Source organism: Trachypithecus francoisi, unplaced genomic scaffold, assembly GCF_009764315.1.
Source record: "Trachypithecus francoisi isolate TF-2019V2 unplaced genomic scaffold, Tfra_2.0 Lachesis_group3, whole genome shotgun sequence".
Classification (NCBI taxonomy): Eukaryota; Metazoa; Chordata; class Mammalia; order Primates; family Cercopithecidae; genus Trachypithecus; species Trachypithecus francoisi.
Window position 1 is genome coordinate 140,850,805 of NW_022681468.1, and position 19,519 is coordinate 140,870,323.

The 19,519-nt window shown below is 39.5% G+C and overlaps 1 protein-coding gene across 13 annotated transcripts in view; it reads right to left on the reverse strand.

Annotated features, from left to right (window-relative positions):
- The window catches only part of GALK2 (galactokinase 2), a 224,774-nt gene that overhangs the window by 126,759 nt on the left and 78,496 nt on the right, over positions 1-19,519 (reverse strand). For all 13 annotated transcript variants that reach the window (XR_004432003.1, XM_033190171.1, XM_033190164.1 and 10 more), the window contains exons 4-5: positions 10,430-10,520; positions 6,777-6,923 (exon numbers count right to left, since the gene is read on the reverse strand). Coding sequence is in view for 12 of the 13 variants with exons in the window: in XM_033190171.1 (XP_033046062.1) it covers positions 6,777-6,923; positions 10,430-10,520 (238 nt within the window). In the remaining variant the exon portion in view is untranslated. The remainder of the gene's footprint in view (positions 1-6,776; positions 6,924-10,429; positions 10,521-19,519) is intronic.

Sequence of the window (19,519 nt, forward strand, 5' to 3'; positions counted from 1 at the left end):
TCATGCTACTTCTGTGTGACTTATATAAAGAAAGTTTTACTGTATTTTTTAACATTGTAGGAAATTAGAGGTTTTGAGTTGAGGAATAATGCATTATACTTTTTCCTATTTTAAAAAAAATAGGCCCCTGCTCAATAATTTTGTGCAGAACATCTGATTTGTTGGAATGGACTACAGCCACTAAATGGAAGATGCCTGTATTTTCTTGGATTCTTCCACCCAAAACCCATCAACAGGCCTCACCCTAAACCGCTGATTTGGTCACATTCCAACAGCTCATCTGTTCTCAATCTCTAGCCTTGACTCACTGAATCCCTTCTCATCTCTTCATCTTCCAGGTTCCCCCAGGTGTGCTCATACAGGTCATCTAACTTTTCATTCTATTTGCATTCTTATTTTTCATTCTATTCACTTCTTCTCTCTATCCTTTATTTTACTTTCTAAAAGATTAAATAGAGGTAAAAGGCTTATAACAACAACAAAAGCAGCCCTAGCTCACTCTGTCATCCCTATCCCCAATGCAATGTGTACAGCGGCAAATACTTTTGACTCTCTGCTCTTGCTTCCAATTCCAAATAACAATGGTAAATGTTATTGCCTGTTGTTTCATTTTAAACATTATTTATTGCTTTCCTATTATGGTAAGTGAGGATTTTAGCTCTCTTATGTCCACCTTTCCTTTACCCTCCTCCACCTTTCTCAATAAAGTTATGCCCAAAATTTTGTTTAAATTCATATTCGGTCGGTTAATTACTGAGATTATTGTTCACTTACGAGCCAAATACTGAAAAATGATTGATTTCATTTCTGTTACAAACTTTTTTTGTTTTTCCTGTATTTAATAATTGCCTCATTTCCTCATTTGCTTAGATTTGTTTATCTAGCTGAGCTTTGTCATATCCTACAACAGCTCTGTGAAATTACTCTGAATCTGTTTTCTACATGATTGAACATATCAGATTTATCAGGTTTTTTGGCTTTTTAACTGATAAGATTTATAAGTTCCATTTTTCTCTCTCCTCATTTTAATCTGCACTGCTTTCTAAGCTGCTAGATATTATGGGTGTTATGTTGGAATTTCCCTTATGTTCTATAAATACCAATGTTCAATAAATACCCAACTCCTCTCTCCTGTATTGGATTTCTCATTTCCTAGTTCCCATGCGATCTTCTTTCTTGGTTTACTCCCTAGTTTTAGTGGATTACATCCTCTAGACTTTTACACTTTACATGTTGAAAATGTTTTACTATATCCTCACATTTGATTAATTCATTTAAACAGATATCCTAAACTAAAATGTATTAATATTTTAGAGACATTTATCAACTGCCTTTATCTTCCAATACTGTTTCTGAGAAATTCGTTTACATTCCTGATCCTTTGATTATGATCCCTTTCCCTTCTTTTCTCTTGCTCTGTCAACTACCTTTTAGTGTCTTTTCTATAAACACTCAAGTTTCAAAATTTCCAGATGATATTCTTTGGTTTGGCCTTTCACATTTATTACACCAAACACCCAGTGAGCCCTTCCAATCAGAATTCACATTTTCACTTTGGAAAAAATAATCTTCTGGACAGACACAGTGGCTCACACCTATAATCCCAGAGCTCTGAGAGGCCAGTGAGGGAGGATCACTTGAGGTCAAGAGTTTGAGACCAGCCTGGGCAACATAGACCCCATATCTATTTTTTATAATTATAATAATTTTCTAATAACTGTTTTTTCTGTTTTTCCTTGCTAGTTGGATATGGATTTCTGGAATTGATCCATAAATTTTCCTGCTTTTCTCTCTTATTGTCCAGCTCTTTTATTCCCTACTATATCAGAGAGTTCTTCCAGTCTGGTCTCTTTTTTTGAGAAAAGGTCTCACTGTGTTGCCCAGGCTGGTCTTGAACTCCTGGGCTCAAGTAATCCTCCTGCCTCAGCCTCCCAAAGTGCTGAGATTGCAGGCACGAGCCACCATGCCCAGCAATTGCAATCTTTTTCCTAAATTTTGTCTTGCTGTCACATTTTTAATATGCAAAAACTCTATCTTATTGTTTGCTCCTTTTTAAAAAAAGTAACACTCTTATTTTTTAAGGACTTAATATTTTCTTTTATCTCTCTGAGGACATCATGTCTTTGAAGCATTCTTCTGCTCTCAGCATTGTCTCTGTTTCCTCTGGGTTCCTGTTTTCTGTTTTTTTGTTTGTTTGGTTCATTTTGGAGGTTTTCTTCCAAAATCTTACTATCCGTTGATGCCCTATCATATTTAAGAGTGAGTCACTAAAAAGCTTATTAGAAGCTTTATAAATGGGCTTCTAACAGGGTCATAGAGGAGCTGGAGAAGGGGGTCACCAAATGTCCGTATCTGTATGAACCATCTCTGGGATGGTTCAGTTTCCTTTGAGAAGGATCCTCCAACATTCCTGCTGGAGTGTAGGGTGGTGAGGTTGCCAGTGTGCCAGTAATAACTAGAAGAATGAAGCTAAGGATTTCACTCTTCAGATGCAGAAGTCCTCTAATCTCCTGATTTTCAAGTCTTTCTCATCCTGCCTTTCTCAGTGCTCAGTGCCCCCAAGTACAAATGATCTCTGGTGGTTTCTCTAGAGACTCCTGCAACAGTAGGGGGAAATGGTCCCAGGTGAAGAGAGGCCTTTTAGGGTCTAAATAGTCCTCATAAAGGCTTTCAGATAAATCCTCACCTATCATATTACCCTGCTTTCTTCCTAAGGCTTGCCAGAGAGCTGTGGGATGAGTCAGCTGCCTTTCCATCTACAACTCCCTCCACAGGCACTTGGCTCTGACCTTTCTCCATTCTGCTAAGTCATGTACCATTCCTCTATCCACTTTCCATCTCTGTATTTTGTGGTTTATGGTTATTTATGTCTCCTTGGTTTACCGAAGATAAAGCTTGTGCTTCCTTTTCTTATTTTCCCTGTTGTTTAGAAATTATTTTTGAGAAAAGAAGATTAATAAGATTAATTTAGGGATACAGAAAAAGAGTAGATAAGTCTTATTCTGACATCTTGAAATCAGAAGTCTCTAGATTTTCCTTTTTCATAGATCTTTTACCACATCATACTCTCTTGTACCAGCAACATTCTGATTCATAATTTCTGGCTTCCACATTCTCTGGGTGATTAGTCATACTGTTTTCTGGTTTCAGATACGCAACATTTAGTGTATTAATGAATTAACAAGTTCTACATCTACTTATCATATCCCATCTGCAGTAATTGTTGTCTGCAACTGAATGGGGTTTACTTAGTATAAAATAATAGGAAAGGCTTTAGTCACCAATCTGTTGTGGGACTTAGTGTCCTTATCAAATAGGCTGGTTATTTTCAGTTGTCTCTCTGTCCCTCTATTCTCACAATTCCCCTACCCCAAGAGGCTGACCTCTATAGACAATTCCCCTCAACTATTCCCACTCATTGCCATTTTCACCTGTGCCATTCTTTCTCTGCCTTGCTGCATTTCTGGCAACATTACACTATATTCGCCGCTCCTAAAGTATAATGGCTTCCAGCTTCACAAGAGAACCCTTCCTAGTTAGTTCCCTTGACCTTACCCACACCTCTGTAAAAGTCTCTTTATTAAACTCTCTTGAGTTATACCTAACATGTCATTTGTTTCCTATGGTACCACTAATACATCAGTAAAAGGAGCATTTTGAACTAGCTCATCTCTAAAGTCCCTTGAGTTCTTAGAGTCTATGATTTTTACAAGAGTAAAATCACATGGCATTCAAATTAAAGACTCTGAACAAATTACAGACTTCCTTTCATTCAAGATTCTATCTCACTCCAGAAAAAAAGTAATTCTCCAAATAATTATGCTCAGTCCTTAGAAAATATAAATATTTTTAGTACAACTTAGACTAGCTGCGAAAGCCAGAATATACATATTGTTCCCTTTTTGCTTAGGCACTGCAATAAGACAGTTCTGATAAAAAATGTATTTGCTATTTCTGACTTTGAAAACAGACAATCAGAATTAATTCCAAGGGTTCAAGTGTTTCTCTTTATCTTCTTTCCTTCCTGTTTCTTAGATATATATTATCAAAACACCAGAAAAAGAGAAAAACTAAGTTTCACCAATCCTCCCATTAAAAGTGAAATGAATTCCTTGACTTCACAACCTCCTCCAAATACTAAATTATCTTTTTCCATGCATCGCCAGACTTTTTGTATCCACTGAACTTTACCACTTTCTTACCCCTTATAGACCCTTCAACTCATTTCCATCTAAAACTGCTCTTGCCAAAGTTTTGTACAACTTCTTTGTTGTGATATTCAATGGATACTTCTCAGAACTTGTGGTAACCTCTCAGAAGCATATGACAACACTACCACTCCTTTCATGAAACATTATCTTCTTTGTCTTTGCTGTTGCCTCACCTTTCTGGTTTCTCTCATACTTACTGGACTACTCCTCAATCCCTTCAGTGGACATCTCTTCCTCTGCCCATTCCTCAAATGTTCATGTTTCTTGGGGCTCTGTTGTAGTTTTCCTTATCTTTCCACCTATATTCCACCACCAGGTATCTTGATCCACTCCTATGGCTTCAAAAACGATGATAAACTAATGATTCTCAAATGCACCATCTCAAGTCCAGATCTCCTCCTGACCTTCATATTTTTTTCATAACTAAATACTAAATAACTCCATCAGTATGCCCACCGATTCCTCGCACTCAACATTTCAGCTTCCGCTCAAACCTGTTTTTCCCCCATATCTCTTATTCCAATGAACCATACCAAGCCAGACACCGATAAAATCTTTGAGTCTTTGCTCTTCCCCATTCCCATGCCCAATCAATGATCAAGTCCTACTGATTCTGAGATCTTGAATCCATCTAATTCTAACCATTCTCATTGCTACTTCTCTAGACCAAATCATCTCCCTACTGCTAAAACCCTGAAATACAGACTTTGTAATATAGCCAGGGAGATCTTTCTAAAATACAGATATGAACACCTTACCCTCTTCCTAAAACCCTGCAATGGTTTCCCACTGCTATGAAGATGATGCCTAAACTCCTTAACAAAGTTTACAAGGCCCAGCATCTGATCTCCTGCTCTGTTATCCAAATTACTGTATGCTTCAGCCATACTGAGACATTTTTCAGTTACTCCAACAAGCCATGATTGCTTTTACTCTGGACATTTCCACATGATGTTCTCTCCACCCAATACATGCTTATCTGATGTTATCAGTGTTATGCCATCAATATCCACAATTCATTTAATCTTTGGTGTCTCCATTTAGATGTCCTATGCTCTCTAAACCGGGGTTATATCTGCTCCCATAGAAAACTACTTATCCACTTACTATATTCTATTGCAGTTGCCTATTTACTTGTCTCTTTTCCCTTTTAGATTATAAGCACAATGAAAGTTGAGACTATACCTATTATATCTCCAGTGGCTTGAACATTATCTGGCACAAAATAGGCACTAAATAAATAATGGTTGAATGATGAACAAACAAATGAGTAAATAAACAAATCAGATAAAAAGTTGTACCAGGGGAAACACATTTTACATATGGACTTCCTGTCCCTTGCTTCTTCTCTTCTCAAAAAATAATAATAATATGTAAGCCCCCTTTCCCTCCCAACCAGCCATTGCTTACTAAGGGCTAATTAATGTATACTTACACAGGACAGCTAAAAAGAAGGATTCTGTCTGAACCTTTGCTTTCTCCTTCATTTCTGCCTTTCCTCCTATATATAAAATTTTCAAACTGAAAGTTAAAACATGCTTAAAAGAGACTAAGCATGTGGCTGCCTTTCTCTTGATCTGCTCAAACCATCTGTAAACCTGGTAGTGTATGTACATGGGGTAAAAAGAACCTATGATAACATTTTATTTGAACCAGAATGCTAAAGCATTAATTAAAGCTAAGCACACCTGCTCTAAACTGCAGAGTCAGAGATTTATGTGAACTTATAAACTTGAGGCTTTCTGACCTCTTATACAATTTATATTTCCTTTAAATAAGCATTTCCTCCTTGTAATGCAATATTTTAAAGTTTATTTCTGTGACTAATCTGCTGGCATATTCAGTTCCTTTATTACCTAGTCTTTACCCTTGTAACCCACTACTTGTCAAATTTTTAATTTAAGGTTTTGGGTGAAAATAAGCAGGCTCAACCATGAGGGGAAGAATTTCTTGCCCTAAATTTAACTTGTTAATGAGCTGATCTAAAACGATATCCATACATTCAAATTCCATATTTAATACAAAGTATTGTTTTTTTTTTTTATTTGTTTTGAGACAGAGTCTCGCTCTGTTGCCCAGGCTGGAGTGCAGTGGTGCGATCTCAGCTCACTGCAAGCTCTACTTCCCAGGTTCACACCATTCTCCTGCCTCAGCCTCCCGAATAGCTGGGACTACAGGCACCCGCCACCACGCTCGGCTAATTTTTTTGTATATTTAGTAGAGACAGGATTTCACCGTGTTAGCCAGGATGGTCTCGATCTCCTGACCTCGTGATCCGCCCGCCTCAGACTCCCAAAGTGCTGGGATTACAGGCGTGAGTCACCACACCAGGCCAATACAAAGTATTTTTATACAGTTATTCACAGATTTATTCATGCACTGTTTGGAGGGTATAAGCTACTTTATAGTGATTTATCACTTGTTAAGTTACAATGCTCGCCCACATGTGCAGTCATTTTAAAGAAGACAGTTTTTCAGTCAAGGAAGGCATTCTGATTTGAGATTTGGACGCTAATGATTTTAGAAGGAGAGGGTTCTACAAGGTTTCCTATCAAACATAGTTACCTTGGATAGATTCCTTCCTAGCACTGTGAGCGTCACCAAGCCAGCACAACAGACCAAAGCACTGGAGCTGGAGAGGCCAGAACTTGGTGGGATATTTCCATCTACCAGGCAGTTCATTCCAGTCAGGTTACTAAGACCAAAGTGTTCCTAAGAATATAAGGAAAAACAGTAACAGTAATTCAATATTGAATTCAAGGAGTAGTGAAAGCTTCCTTCATTCCCCAGAGAACAAAAGTCTATCAATAGACTTATAATAGTTATAGAAACTACTTGCGCGATTCAATCGTGACATTTTGTTTAACGACTCTTGGCCACAGGGTAATTCCTTTAAATGCCTTTAATTTTCTTGCCTTGAATGTTCTTTTTCTTGAGTATTAATTGATTTGAACAAATATGGAAAAAATATAAAACAATTATAAGTCAACTTGTCAAGTAGCAAGACAAGAAGCATACAATTATCTATGAGGTAATTTAAATCTCCGTGCAGCACATCTCCAGCATTCTGTTATTACAAAAGTCCAACCCCCAAGCAGTGACTTGTTTCTAAAGAGTGCCTTACTTTAGAAGATTCTCTGAAAAAAAAAAGAGTTCCAAACTTTCTCAGTTCTGTTTCACTTATGAAAAAACCTAGGCACTAAGAGATGAAGAAATTTTCCCAAGATGACCCACACAGAGACAAGAGTAGGGCCCAGGTCTCTGATTCCTGTTTGAAAACTTCTCCATTGCAGTTAGAAACCTGAGCCAGCAAACTGTCATTGTGATTTAATATGCCAGCTAGATGAGAAAATCCAGATTTTTACTACAGTTTATAGATACAGTTTAGCCATATGGTAGCTTTAAAGATAGTGAAATTAGAATTCAGCCACAAATGAGAATACAGACCCTAAACAAGTCAAGAAAACTCTATTTCTACAAATAGGAAAGCCCAAAGAAATAATCAGATTCTGATTTAAATATGGAAAGCTCTAGTATACTTACACGAATTTCTAACACTAGGACACTTTGGAATGATATCATATCATAACCTTTGTGGTTTAAGTTTACAAATAAATTCAAGTCTATCTCCTTCTCAAGAAAAAGTATCATAGTCTTTGCAAATTACTCAAATGACTGAAGATTAACATATGAAATACTATTACTTAATTAAGCAGTTCATCTACATATTATACAAGGGAGAATTTCAATAAGCTAGCTAGAATAACTAAAATAACAAAATTCTGCAAATAAAAGACTTTTTTCCTTAATGTTTCATCTGTCTGTCCTAGCTAGCAAAACTCTCGCACCACACTAAGAAGAAATTTAGCTGGGTGTACTTCTCTTTCTGATTTCAAGTCATCTAAAAATTTCCTTCCAGAAATACAAATTATAAACTGAAACTGTACTGTTGCCAATGCCGTTTCATACAGAATATCAGACAGTTTGTTTAAAAAAAAAAAAAAAAAAACTTGAAGAATACTATAAACTGATCAAACATGGGTGTCTTGAGTGGGAATCATACTTAAGAACTTATCAGCCAGGTGTGGTGGCTCACGCCTGTAATCCCAGCACTTTGGGAGGTCAAGGCAGGTGGGTCATGAAATCAGGAGTTCAAGACCAGCCTGGCCAATATGGTGAAACCCCATCTCTACTAAAAATACAAAAATCAGCTGGGCGCGGTGGCAGGCGCCTGTAATCCCAGCTACTCGGGAGGCTGAGGCAGGAGAATTGCTTGAACCCAGGGGCAGAGGTTGCAGTGAGCTAAGATCGCGCCACTGCACTCCAGCCTGGGCCACGGAGCAAGACTCTATCTCAAAAAAAAAAAAAAAAAAAAAAACAGAACTTATCATGCAATGTTTACATGAAAACGTATAACAAATTCAAAATGCAAATGGGTATATGCCACATTCTGTAATAGCTCTATCCCAAAAGGATAACATGATCAATTTAATATAAACGAATTATCCTCTGAAACTTTCTAGTATTTGAATCTGAAAGTTTCTGAACACGCTAGCATTTAAATTACCTTTCTGCCAAAAGCTTATTGGATAAGTTTGCTTTTGCACATAAGTTGTCAAACCAAACAGGAAGGCTTTAAAACCTGAAATGCTCAAAAATAACACAAAGCAACATGCATTATTTAGGCCACTTTACCCATATGCTGCAAAAAGGCATGTTGTTACAAGGAAGATTTAAATTGCATTTGCCAGGCAAATGCTTCCAAATACTGTAATTCCCACTAATGTATATGATAAGCCAGATGATTTGAAGATTTAAAACCTGCCAATAACTTTTCCTGTAAGTTATTACCATGTGTCTGAGAGGAAGGAAAACACAAAAGAAAGAAAGAAATGAATTCATTAACTTTAAGAACAAAAACCACCACTGTTACAGTATAGGACTACACGTTAGAAATAAATGTGATGGGCCGGGCGCGGTGGCTCAAGCCTGTAATCCCAGCACTTTGGGAGGCCGAGACGGGCGGATCACGAGGTCAGGAGATCGAGACCATCCTGGCTAACACGGTGAAACCCCGTCTCTACTAAAAAATACAAAAAACTAGCCGAGCGAGGTGGCAGGCACCTGTAGTCCCAGCTACTTGGGAGGCTGAGGCAGGAGAATGGCGTAAGCCCGGGAGGCGGAGCTTGCAGTGAGCTGAGATCCGGCCACTGTACTCCAGCCTGGGCGACAGAGCGAGACTCCGTCTCAAAAAAAAAAAAAAAAAAAAAAAAGAAATAAATGTGATGTATTTCTGTAATGGACATGCCACTAAGTCCTAGCTGCTCATTACAAAGTTTCAGATAGGACTGCCAGGCAGTAAGGAACACAAGCTCTCTAAAACACCAGTCAGTTTGTTTGTTTACTTTTAGCTCACAAGGGCAAAATTTACTGCTTATTGTCCTACCTATGATTCTATACAAGTCACTATATCTAAAATAATTATTGCAATATAAAAGTGGCTCTAAAAACAGCAAATATCAATTTTCTTTTGGTCCTTGATACTTTTTCAACTATGAGAGAGAGTGAAAACATTTTATTTTCTTGTTCTTGTTCTAATGTAACATTAGACATTTTCAAAGTAATTATTCAATGTTTCTAGGAAAATACTTATACTAATATATTTCATTATGTCTTTTTTTAATCCCATCTGAAGTAGCAATAACAATACTAGCTACCATTTATTAAATGGCTACCATCAAGCCTTATGTGATTCTTTTAACAACTCTTTGTCAGGATAGCAATGACATCATTTTACGGATTAATCTGAGACTTAAGAGGTTAAATTACCACAGCTGGGAAGAGCCCAGATTCAAACGTGGGCTGATTCTAAATCCTATTACAGTATACCCCTCTATATCCCAAGTATAAATGTAAATAATAGTACTAAAACATATCCTCAAAGGTATGTTTAAACAAAGATTTTAAAACCAGACAGATGTTTGTCAGATGCACCTATTTATGAAAAGCCAGCTATATTGAAAACCACTACTGCCCCCTGTGAACACTACCCGAAAAACAGTCATATCTTCCCCACTCTGAAACACAAACTAGCAAAATAGAACAGAAGCATTGGTTAGTACTGTAAGGAGATGAAAAAGATGTAGTAAATAAAGTAAATCTGACAGAATACACATGATAATCTCAACTGGTAGTAAGTGTCTTATAAACTGATTTACCTGAATTCCTTTAAGTCCACATAAGAAATAGTTGTGCCACAAAGCCTTGGTTTTATCAATCTGAATGTTATTAGCACTAGTACTGAAGTCCCTGCGAAGACAAAAGACACCATTAATTTAAAATCTGTAGGCCTTGAGCTGCAAAATCAATGGCTGACTGCTGCCATCTAGTGCCAACACAGTGATACTGACTCTCCTTTCCCATTTATGTTCAAACTGTGTCTACAGCAAAACATCTCCAGCTGCTAAGAGTTAAGAGAGGAAGTTGTAGTGGCCTTAATGACTAAACTACCTCCAACTGACCCTTTTTATTTCCTGAAACAGAGAGGAAACAATATATTTTAGAGTAATCTACAACTATTTTCTCTTTCATGTTGGTCCTTGTTAAACTGGTATAAACCACATGAATGCTTATCCTCTGGGCCTGCTGTTTGGCACACCCTCAAACTGAAACAGGAGTACTCAAAGCCACCTCTGCCACCCATCCAATTTTACCATCTGCACAATTTAAGAAAAAAACAAACAAACAAAATAATGATTCTGATGCATAATCAATTTAACAAAATAAGATTCCATGAGTCTATACTAATGTAAGTTAACAAATGAATAAAAAGCTAAATGAAGAGAAAGGAAAAACTCTCTATTATGGTAAAACGCCAACTGATATAGAAGAAATGATGTGACTAGAAAAGTCACTACACAGTAAACTTTATGATAATTTGTTTCAAGAAACAATTATCAATGGATGCTAAACTTAAGACAGCAAAAATGTAATGAGAAGTAAGATATTTACAGTATTTCCCCACCAGACACTTATGAACTACAATGGAAAAACATAGTATCTGGGCTGGGTGTTAACGGCTCACACCTCTAATCTCAGCACTTTGGGAGGCCGAGCCAGGCGGATCATGAGGTCAGGAGTTTGAGATAAGCCTGGCCAATATGGTGGAATCCATCTCTACTAAAAATACAAAAATTAGCCAGGTGTGGTGGCACGTGCCTGTAGTCCCAGTTACTTGAGAGGCTGAGGCAGAAGAATTGCTTGAACCCGGGAGGTGAAGGTTGTAGTGAGCTGCGATCATGCCACTGCACTCCAGCCTGGGTGACAGAGCGAGATTCCATCTCAAAAAAAAAAAAAAAGTATCTGATATGGTTTGGCTCTGTCCCCACTCAAGTCGCATCTTGAATTGTAGCTCCCATAATTCTCACATGTTGTGGGAGGGACCCAATGGTAGGTAACTGGATCATGGGGGTGGGTCTTTCTTGTGCTTTTGTCATGATAGTGAATAAGTCTCATGAGATCTGATGGTTTTACAAACAGGAGTTCCCCTGCACATGCTCTCTTTGCCTGCTGCCATGTAAGATGTGACTTTGCTCTTCATTTGTCTTCTGCCATGATTGTGAGGCTTCCCCCGCCATATGGAACTGTGAGTCAATTAAACCTCTTTCCTTCATAAATTACCCAGTCTTGGGTTTGTCTTTATTAACAGCATGAAAATGGACTAATATAGTATCTTTATGGTAGAAAGATCTGACAGATGGCACCTTAAATCAAATGATCAAAATTAACACCACCAGTAAAGGGATGTTTTGTGCCTCCTTGATACAATGTACTAAGCATACATCCATGGAATGTGGGATTTCCTTATGCAAGTCTTGTGACTTCTTTGTAAGTCAAAAAAATACTTCAAAATGAAAAATAGGTAGATAAATAAATAGGCTCCTATAATCAGTCAAAGAACAATGTGTGTGAAATGGGAGAATCAATTAAAGAGGAGGAAATGAGGTAAAATTCCCCATATTGACTGAGTGCTCTAATATAATTAACTAAATATCTACTATATGCCAGTCATTGTAATAGATACCTTCCATGGATTATTTTAACTCAACAACATGGATACATTATCTCTTTCAAAATATATTAAGTGACTCACCACTTAAGCATACAAAGCATGCATGGGAATATAAAGGTAAAAGGCAGAAGGCTTGCCTTTTAAAAGTTCACTATCTAGCCAAGATGATATGAACATAAATAACTACCAGACAGTAATGGCATGTGATGATAATATTGGGTGGGATATGTGGCTGAGAGAGTATTATCTCTAAAAGTCCGCATTTGATAGAGAGAGGATGTCTTCCTGGAGGATCAGAGAGGATTAGTTGCTTTCCAAAAATGCAGTCTGACATCAGCTCATCACAATTTTACTCTACTGTCACTCACAGAAGTTAAAATATGTTGCTCACAGTCAATAAGAGGTCACAGATTTTGAAAGCAGATAAAGTTATGTTAGCATATCTGACAGGTTCTGTTCCTAGTTAAGAGGACATCTTGAAAGTCACTAAGAAAAGAAAACCAGAAAGAGATTCTGACGGTGAAAAATGAACAGAGGGGGTAGGCAGACATGAGGAGAAAAAGAGGAAAGTTCAAATATGTAGGAAGCTACATGAGCCACATTCCAGAAAGAACTATGAAATAATTTGGATTTGCATCCCTGCCGAAATCTCATGCCAAGTTGTAATCCCCAGTGTTAGAGGTGGGACCTGGTGGGAGGTGATTGGATCATGGGGGTGGATTTCCCCCTTTGGTATTGTTTTCATGATAGAGCTCTCACTAGATCTGGTTGTTTAAAAAGTGTGTGGCACTTCCCACCTCTCTCTCTTCCTCCTGGCTCTGGCCATGTAGACATGCCTGCTTTCCCTTTGCCTTCCATCATGCTTGTAAGTTTCCTGAGGCCTCCCTAGCCATGCTTCCTGTACAGCCTGTAGAACTGTGAGCCAATTAAACCTCTTTTCTTTATAAATTACCCAGTCTCAGGTATTTCTTCATAGCAGTGCAAGAATGAACTAATATGGAAAATTGGTAACAAGGAAAGGGGCATTGGTACAAAGATACCTGAAAATGTGAATTTGGGTGTGGAACTGGGTAACAGGTAGAGGTTGGACCAATTTAGAGGGCTCAGAAAAGACAGGAAGATGAGGAAAATTTGTAACTTCCTAGAGACTTGTTGAATGGTTGTTTCCAAAATGCTGATAGTGATATGGACAATGAACTCCCAGCTAAGGTCTCAGATGAAAATGAGGAACTTCTTGGGAACTAATGTAAAGGTCATTTTGTTATGCATTAGCAAAGAGCCTGGAGGCATTGTGCCTCTGCTCTAGGGATATGTAGAACTTTGAACTTGAGAATGATGATTTAGGATATCTGGCAGAAGAAATTTCTAAGCAGCAAAGCATTCAAGATACAGCCTGCTGCTTCTAACAACCTATGTTCATATGCATGAGCAAAGAAATGACCTGAAACTGAAACTTATATTTAAAGGGGAAGCAAAGTGTACGAGTTTGAAAAATTTGAAGCCTGGTCATGTGGTAGAAAAGAAAAGGCCTTTTTGGAGGAGTTCAAGCCAGCTACAGAAATTTGCATAAGTAAAGAACAGTCAAATGCTGATAGCCAAGACAAAGGGGAAAAGACCTCCAAGGCATTTCAGAAACCTTTGCAGCAGCTCCTTCCATCACAGCCATGGAGGTCTAAGAAGGAAGAATGGTTTCATGAACAGGGACCAGGGTCCCACTGCCCTGCACAGCCTCAAGACACTGCTCCCCACATCCTGGCCTCTCCGCCTCCAGGGGTGGCTAAAAGGACTCCAGATACAGCTCAGGCTGCTGCTTCAGGGGGTGCAAGCCATAAAACTTGGTGCTTCCATGAGGTGTTAAGCCTGCCAATGTTCAGAGTGCAAGAGTTAAGACTTGGGGAGCCTCTGCCTAGATTTCAGAGGATGTGTAGAAAAGCCTAAATGTCCAGGCAGAAGCCTGCTGCAGGAGCAGAGCCCTCATGGAGAATCTCTACCTCTACTAGGGCAGCGTGGAAGGGAAATCTGGGGTTGGATCCCCCACACAGAGTCCCCACTGGGGCACTACCCAGTGGAGCTGTGAGAAGAGGGCCATCGTCTTCGAGACTGCAGAATGGTAGATCAACCCAGCAGCTTGCACCATGCACATGTAAAAGTCACATGTGCTTGAACACCAACCCATGAACTCTACTTTGCAAAGCCTCAGGGGTGGAGCTTCCAAAGGCCTTAGGAGCCCACCCCTTGCCCCAGTGTGCCCTGGAAGTGAGACGTGGGGTCAAAGGAGATTATTTGGAGCTTTAAGATGTAATGACTCCCTTGTTGGATTTCGAACTCACATGGGGCCTATAGCCCCTTTCTTTTGGCTAATTCCTCCCTTTTGGAAAAGAAGTATTTACCCAGTGCTTGTACCCTCATTGTATGTTGGAAGTAATAACTAATCCATTTTTTATTTTACAGGCTTATAGGCAGAAGGGACTTGCCTTGTCTCAGATAAGACTTTGGACTATGGACTTGTGAGTTAATGCTGGAATGAGTTAAGACTCTGAGGACTGTTGAGAAGGGATGACTGAATTTTGGAATGTGAAGACACAAGACTTGGGAGGGGCCAGGGACAGAATAAAATGGTTTGGATTTGTGTCCCTGCCCAAATCTCATGTCAAATTATAATCTCCAGTTTTGGAAGTGGGGCCTGGTAGAAAATGATTGGATCACAGAGGTGGATTTCCCCCTTTGGTACTCTTCTCATGATACAGTTCTCACTTGACTTGGTTGTGTAAAAAGTGTGTAGCTGCCCCCAGCCCTCTTCCTCCTGCTCCACTCATGTAAGACATGCCTGCTTCTTTGCCTTCCACCGTGTTTGTAAGTTGCTTGAGGCCTCCCCAGCCGTGCTTCCTGTACATCCTGCAGAGAATCATGGGCCAATTATACCTCTTTTATTTATGAAATTACCCAATCTCAGGTATTTCTTTATAGCAGTGTGAGAATGGACTAATACAAATTGAAAAGTGCTAGCTCCCACAGAATTAGAAGTATAGCTTAAGTCTGTCAGAAAACAAAACAAAACAAAACAAAACAAAAACTGCGTGTTGATTAGTTAATGATCTTTGCTCTTTCCCACATCCCTGTCTCACCTCTCTGCCTAGCCTTTTCCTGAGGTTCAAAACCAGACACTCATTTTCCCACCAATTCTCTACCCTGCATTACATTATGCATTTGCTTTCTCTATCCCCACTTCCAGGTTGTAGAATTCTGAGAAAAGAATCCTGAAAATGAGCAGACATGCCCCATTATTACATTAATACTTTCCATTTACATATTTTATTCATTTACTTGTTCTTCAAAGAAACATCTGCCCAGTGTCTTCCCTGTGTGTGTCTGGACCTGGGGTAGGTAGACCATTGCAAGACACCTGTTTGTGTCTGGATCTGGGGTAGACCATTTATAATAAGAGTAGCATCAAAAAAAATATGAAGTTGGAGGCACAGAGGAATGTCTGTAGGCATCTGGTACTTGCCTTCTCCACAAAGAAGAACCAAAATAACAAGTTGACAATGATAGTTAGAAAAGATCATGTAAGAGAGAACACTGAATTCAACAAGAAGTGACAGGAAACACCTAAGGCAAGGAAGGAGAGGAAATCAGGGTAGCCCGCTCAGCCAGAATCAGCTGGGAGCCTAGAGAGGCTCTCCAATGTGGGTAAAGGGCAAGAGAAACACCCCAAGTGGTCCACATTACTATTAAGGACTCCTGCAATCCTAGCCATAGGACAGCCCCTCAATCCTTGAGGTCCATGCGACTGACAGAGAAACTGCTTGGAGATCACATGATGGCACTGCTCCAAAGAGGAAATTAATGCTGGGTTCCACACACCCCCAAGTCTTAAACAATCTGCACGTCACTATACTGAGATCCCAGACTCTATTAGACTGCATCCTGCCATGGGGACCAACAGCTCCTATCTCTACATCCCTGCAACCTCTCTGATATCCCCTACCCACAGACAACACGAGTGCTAACTGCTGTTGTCAGAGCCAAAATGCAAGCCACTGGCAATAACTACAATACTCCCAGCAGTGGGGCTGCTGTGCATTTTCACGAGCCCTAAATACAGACTCCCTTACTCAAAGCAACTGCCATTGCACTGCTGGGGCCAAACCACGAGCCACTGGCAGACCCCTGGTATTCACAGCAGCAGAGCCACCATGCACTTTCATGTGCCCCGAGGAAAGGCTACCCCACCTGCAGGCACCACCTGGATGCTCCCCAACCAGTTGTCTATGACTGCTGCCAGTGAAAGCAACCCCACTCTCCCCAGCAGCTGGGCCACAGCACAGCCACTGCCACTACCACCTGAGCATTCCACTAGGTGGCTTGGTTCACTCTACTCCTGCCTACCACTTGCATACACCACCAGGAGGCCTGAGGATAGGCCCGCCCTGCCAGACTCCATGCCTATGTCTAAGCATACCATCCAGGGTACTAAGAATGGCTATGTCCAATCTACCACCATTGGCACCTGAACACTCTCCCAGAGACCTAAAGATGAGCCCACCCAACCTACTACTACTACCACAGCTAGCTTCCACCTGCATGCAACACCTGTGGCACTGAGGACCAACTCACCCAGCCTAACATAGCCACCAACAACAATGCAGAATGCTTAGGAGCCAGAGGGTTGTTCTACCACTGCTACTGCCATCACACAGGTGACACTAACTACCCAGAGGTCCAAGGACCCAGCCACTCACCCAGCTCACTGCTACAACTTCCAGGATCCACAATCTCCAACAACAACCATGTCCTAAGTCACTGAGGAAATCAGAGACCACTGATACTGTTTATGGCCAAAGGAATTATACAGAGACTACAATACTACAAGTGCCAAGAATCAATGCCAACATGCCAACCCAACCAATACCATAGGTACATCTTTGAGAAGTCATTCTCGATAAAAGCAAATTCAAAAACTTGGAAGAAGCAAAATCATTCACCAGCAACAGATTCCAATGACAAAGAAATTTATTAAATTCCAGAAATAGAATTCAAAGTAATGACATTTAAAAAGCACAGTGAAGCCAGGTGTAGTGGTTCATACCTGTAATCCCAGCACTTTGGGAGGCTGAAGCAGGCAGATCACTTAAGGTCAGGAGTTTGAGACCAGCCCAGCCAACATGGTGAAACACTATCTCTACTAAAAATACAAAAATTAGCCAGGTGTGGTGGTGAGTGCCTGTAATCCCAGCTACTCGGGAGGCTGAGGCATGAGAATCACTTGAACCCAGGATGCAGAGGCTGTAGTGAAGCAACATCATGCCACTGCACTCCAATCTGGGCAACAGATTGAGACTCCATCTCAAAAAAAAAAAAAAAAAATCAGTGAAAGACAGGAGAACACAGATACAAAGAAATCGGAAAAAAAATCCAGAATATGAAAAAGAAATTTAACAAATGGATATCATAAACAAAAATCTTGGAACAGAACAATTCACTGAATGAAATAAAACATACATTGGAAAGCTTCAACAATAAACTAATCGAGCAAAAGAAAGAATTTCAGTATCTGAAGATAACTCTTTTGAAATAACACAGTCAGACAAATATAAGGAAAAAAGGATAAGACAGAATGAAAAAACTTGATGTAACTTATGAAGCATCATAAAGCAACCAAATATTTGAATTTTTGGTGTCCCAGAAAGAAGAGAAAACCAAAAGGATAGAAAACCTACTTAACAAAATAATAGCTGAAAACTTCCCCAGTCCAGTAACAGATTTACATATTCTGATACAGGAAGCTCAGAGATCCCCAAACAAATAAGACTTTAAAAGGTCTTCTCCATGGCACATTATAGTAAAGTGGTCAAAAGTCAAAGACAACAAGATAATTCTTAAAACAGCAAAAGAAAAGCATCTAGACACTTATAAAGGAGCCCCACCAAAACAACAGTGGATTTCTCAGCAGAAACCATACAGGCCCTGAGAAAATGGGATGATATATTCAAAGTGTAGATAGATAAAGACTGGCAGCCAAGGATACTATACTCAACAAAATCATCCTTCATAAATGAAGAACTGAAGTCTTTCCCAGAAAAACAAAAGCTGAACGCATTCATCATGAATGGGCAGAACCTACAAGCAATGCTTAAGGGAGCACTATACCTGTAAGCAAATGGATAATATATACACCAACAGGAAAACACATAAAAGTATAAAGCCCACTGGTAGAGCAAACTCATGAATAAGGAAGAGAAAGGACTCAATCGGCCGGGCGCGGTGGCTCAAGCCTGTAATCCCAGCACTTTGGGAGGCCGAGACGGGCGGATCACGAGGTCAGGAGATCGAGACCATCCTGGCTAACATGGTGAAACCCCGTCTCTACTAAAAAATACAAAAAAAACTAGCCGGGCGACGTGGCGGGCGCCTGTAGTCCCAGCTGCTCGGGAGGCTGAGGCAGGAGAATGGCGTAAACCGGGAGGCGGAGCTTGCAGTGAGCTGAGACCCGGCCACTGCACTCCAGCCTGGGCGGCAGAGCAAGACTCCGTCTCAAAAAAAAAAAAAAAAAAAAAAGAGAGAAAGGACTCAAATGTTACCACTACAGACCACCACCAAACCACAATAAACAAGAGAGAAATTTAAAAAAACAAAAAAAGATATATAAAACAACCAGAAGTCAATCAACAAAATGACAGGAATAAGCCCTCCCATATCAATAATAACATTGAATGTAAACAGATTAAATTTTCCAATTAAAAGATATAAACTAGGATAACTGATTTTAAAACATGACCCTATCTATAATAAGCCCCCTACAAAAATAAAACCTCATTTCATCTGGAAAAAAACACATATATATTGAAAGTAAGGGAATGAAAACAATATATTCCATGCAAACAGAAACCAAAAGCAAGCAGGAATAGCCATGCTTGTACCAGATAAAATAGACTTTAAGTCAAAAACAGTAAAAACAGACAAAGGGGTATTATATAACGACAAAGCTATCAAATTAGCAAAGGATATGACAACTCTAGACACATATGCACTCAACAACAGAGCACCCAGATATGTAAAGCAAATATTATTACAACTAAAGGGAGAGAGAGATCACAATACAATAATACTTGGGGACTTCAGCAGCCCACTCTCACCATTACAGAGATCATCACAACAGAAAATTTAAAAAGAAACACTGGATTTAGACTGCACTACTGACCAAATAGACCTAACAGAAATTTACAAAACATTTCAT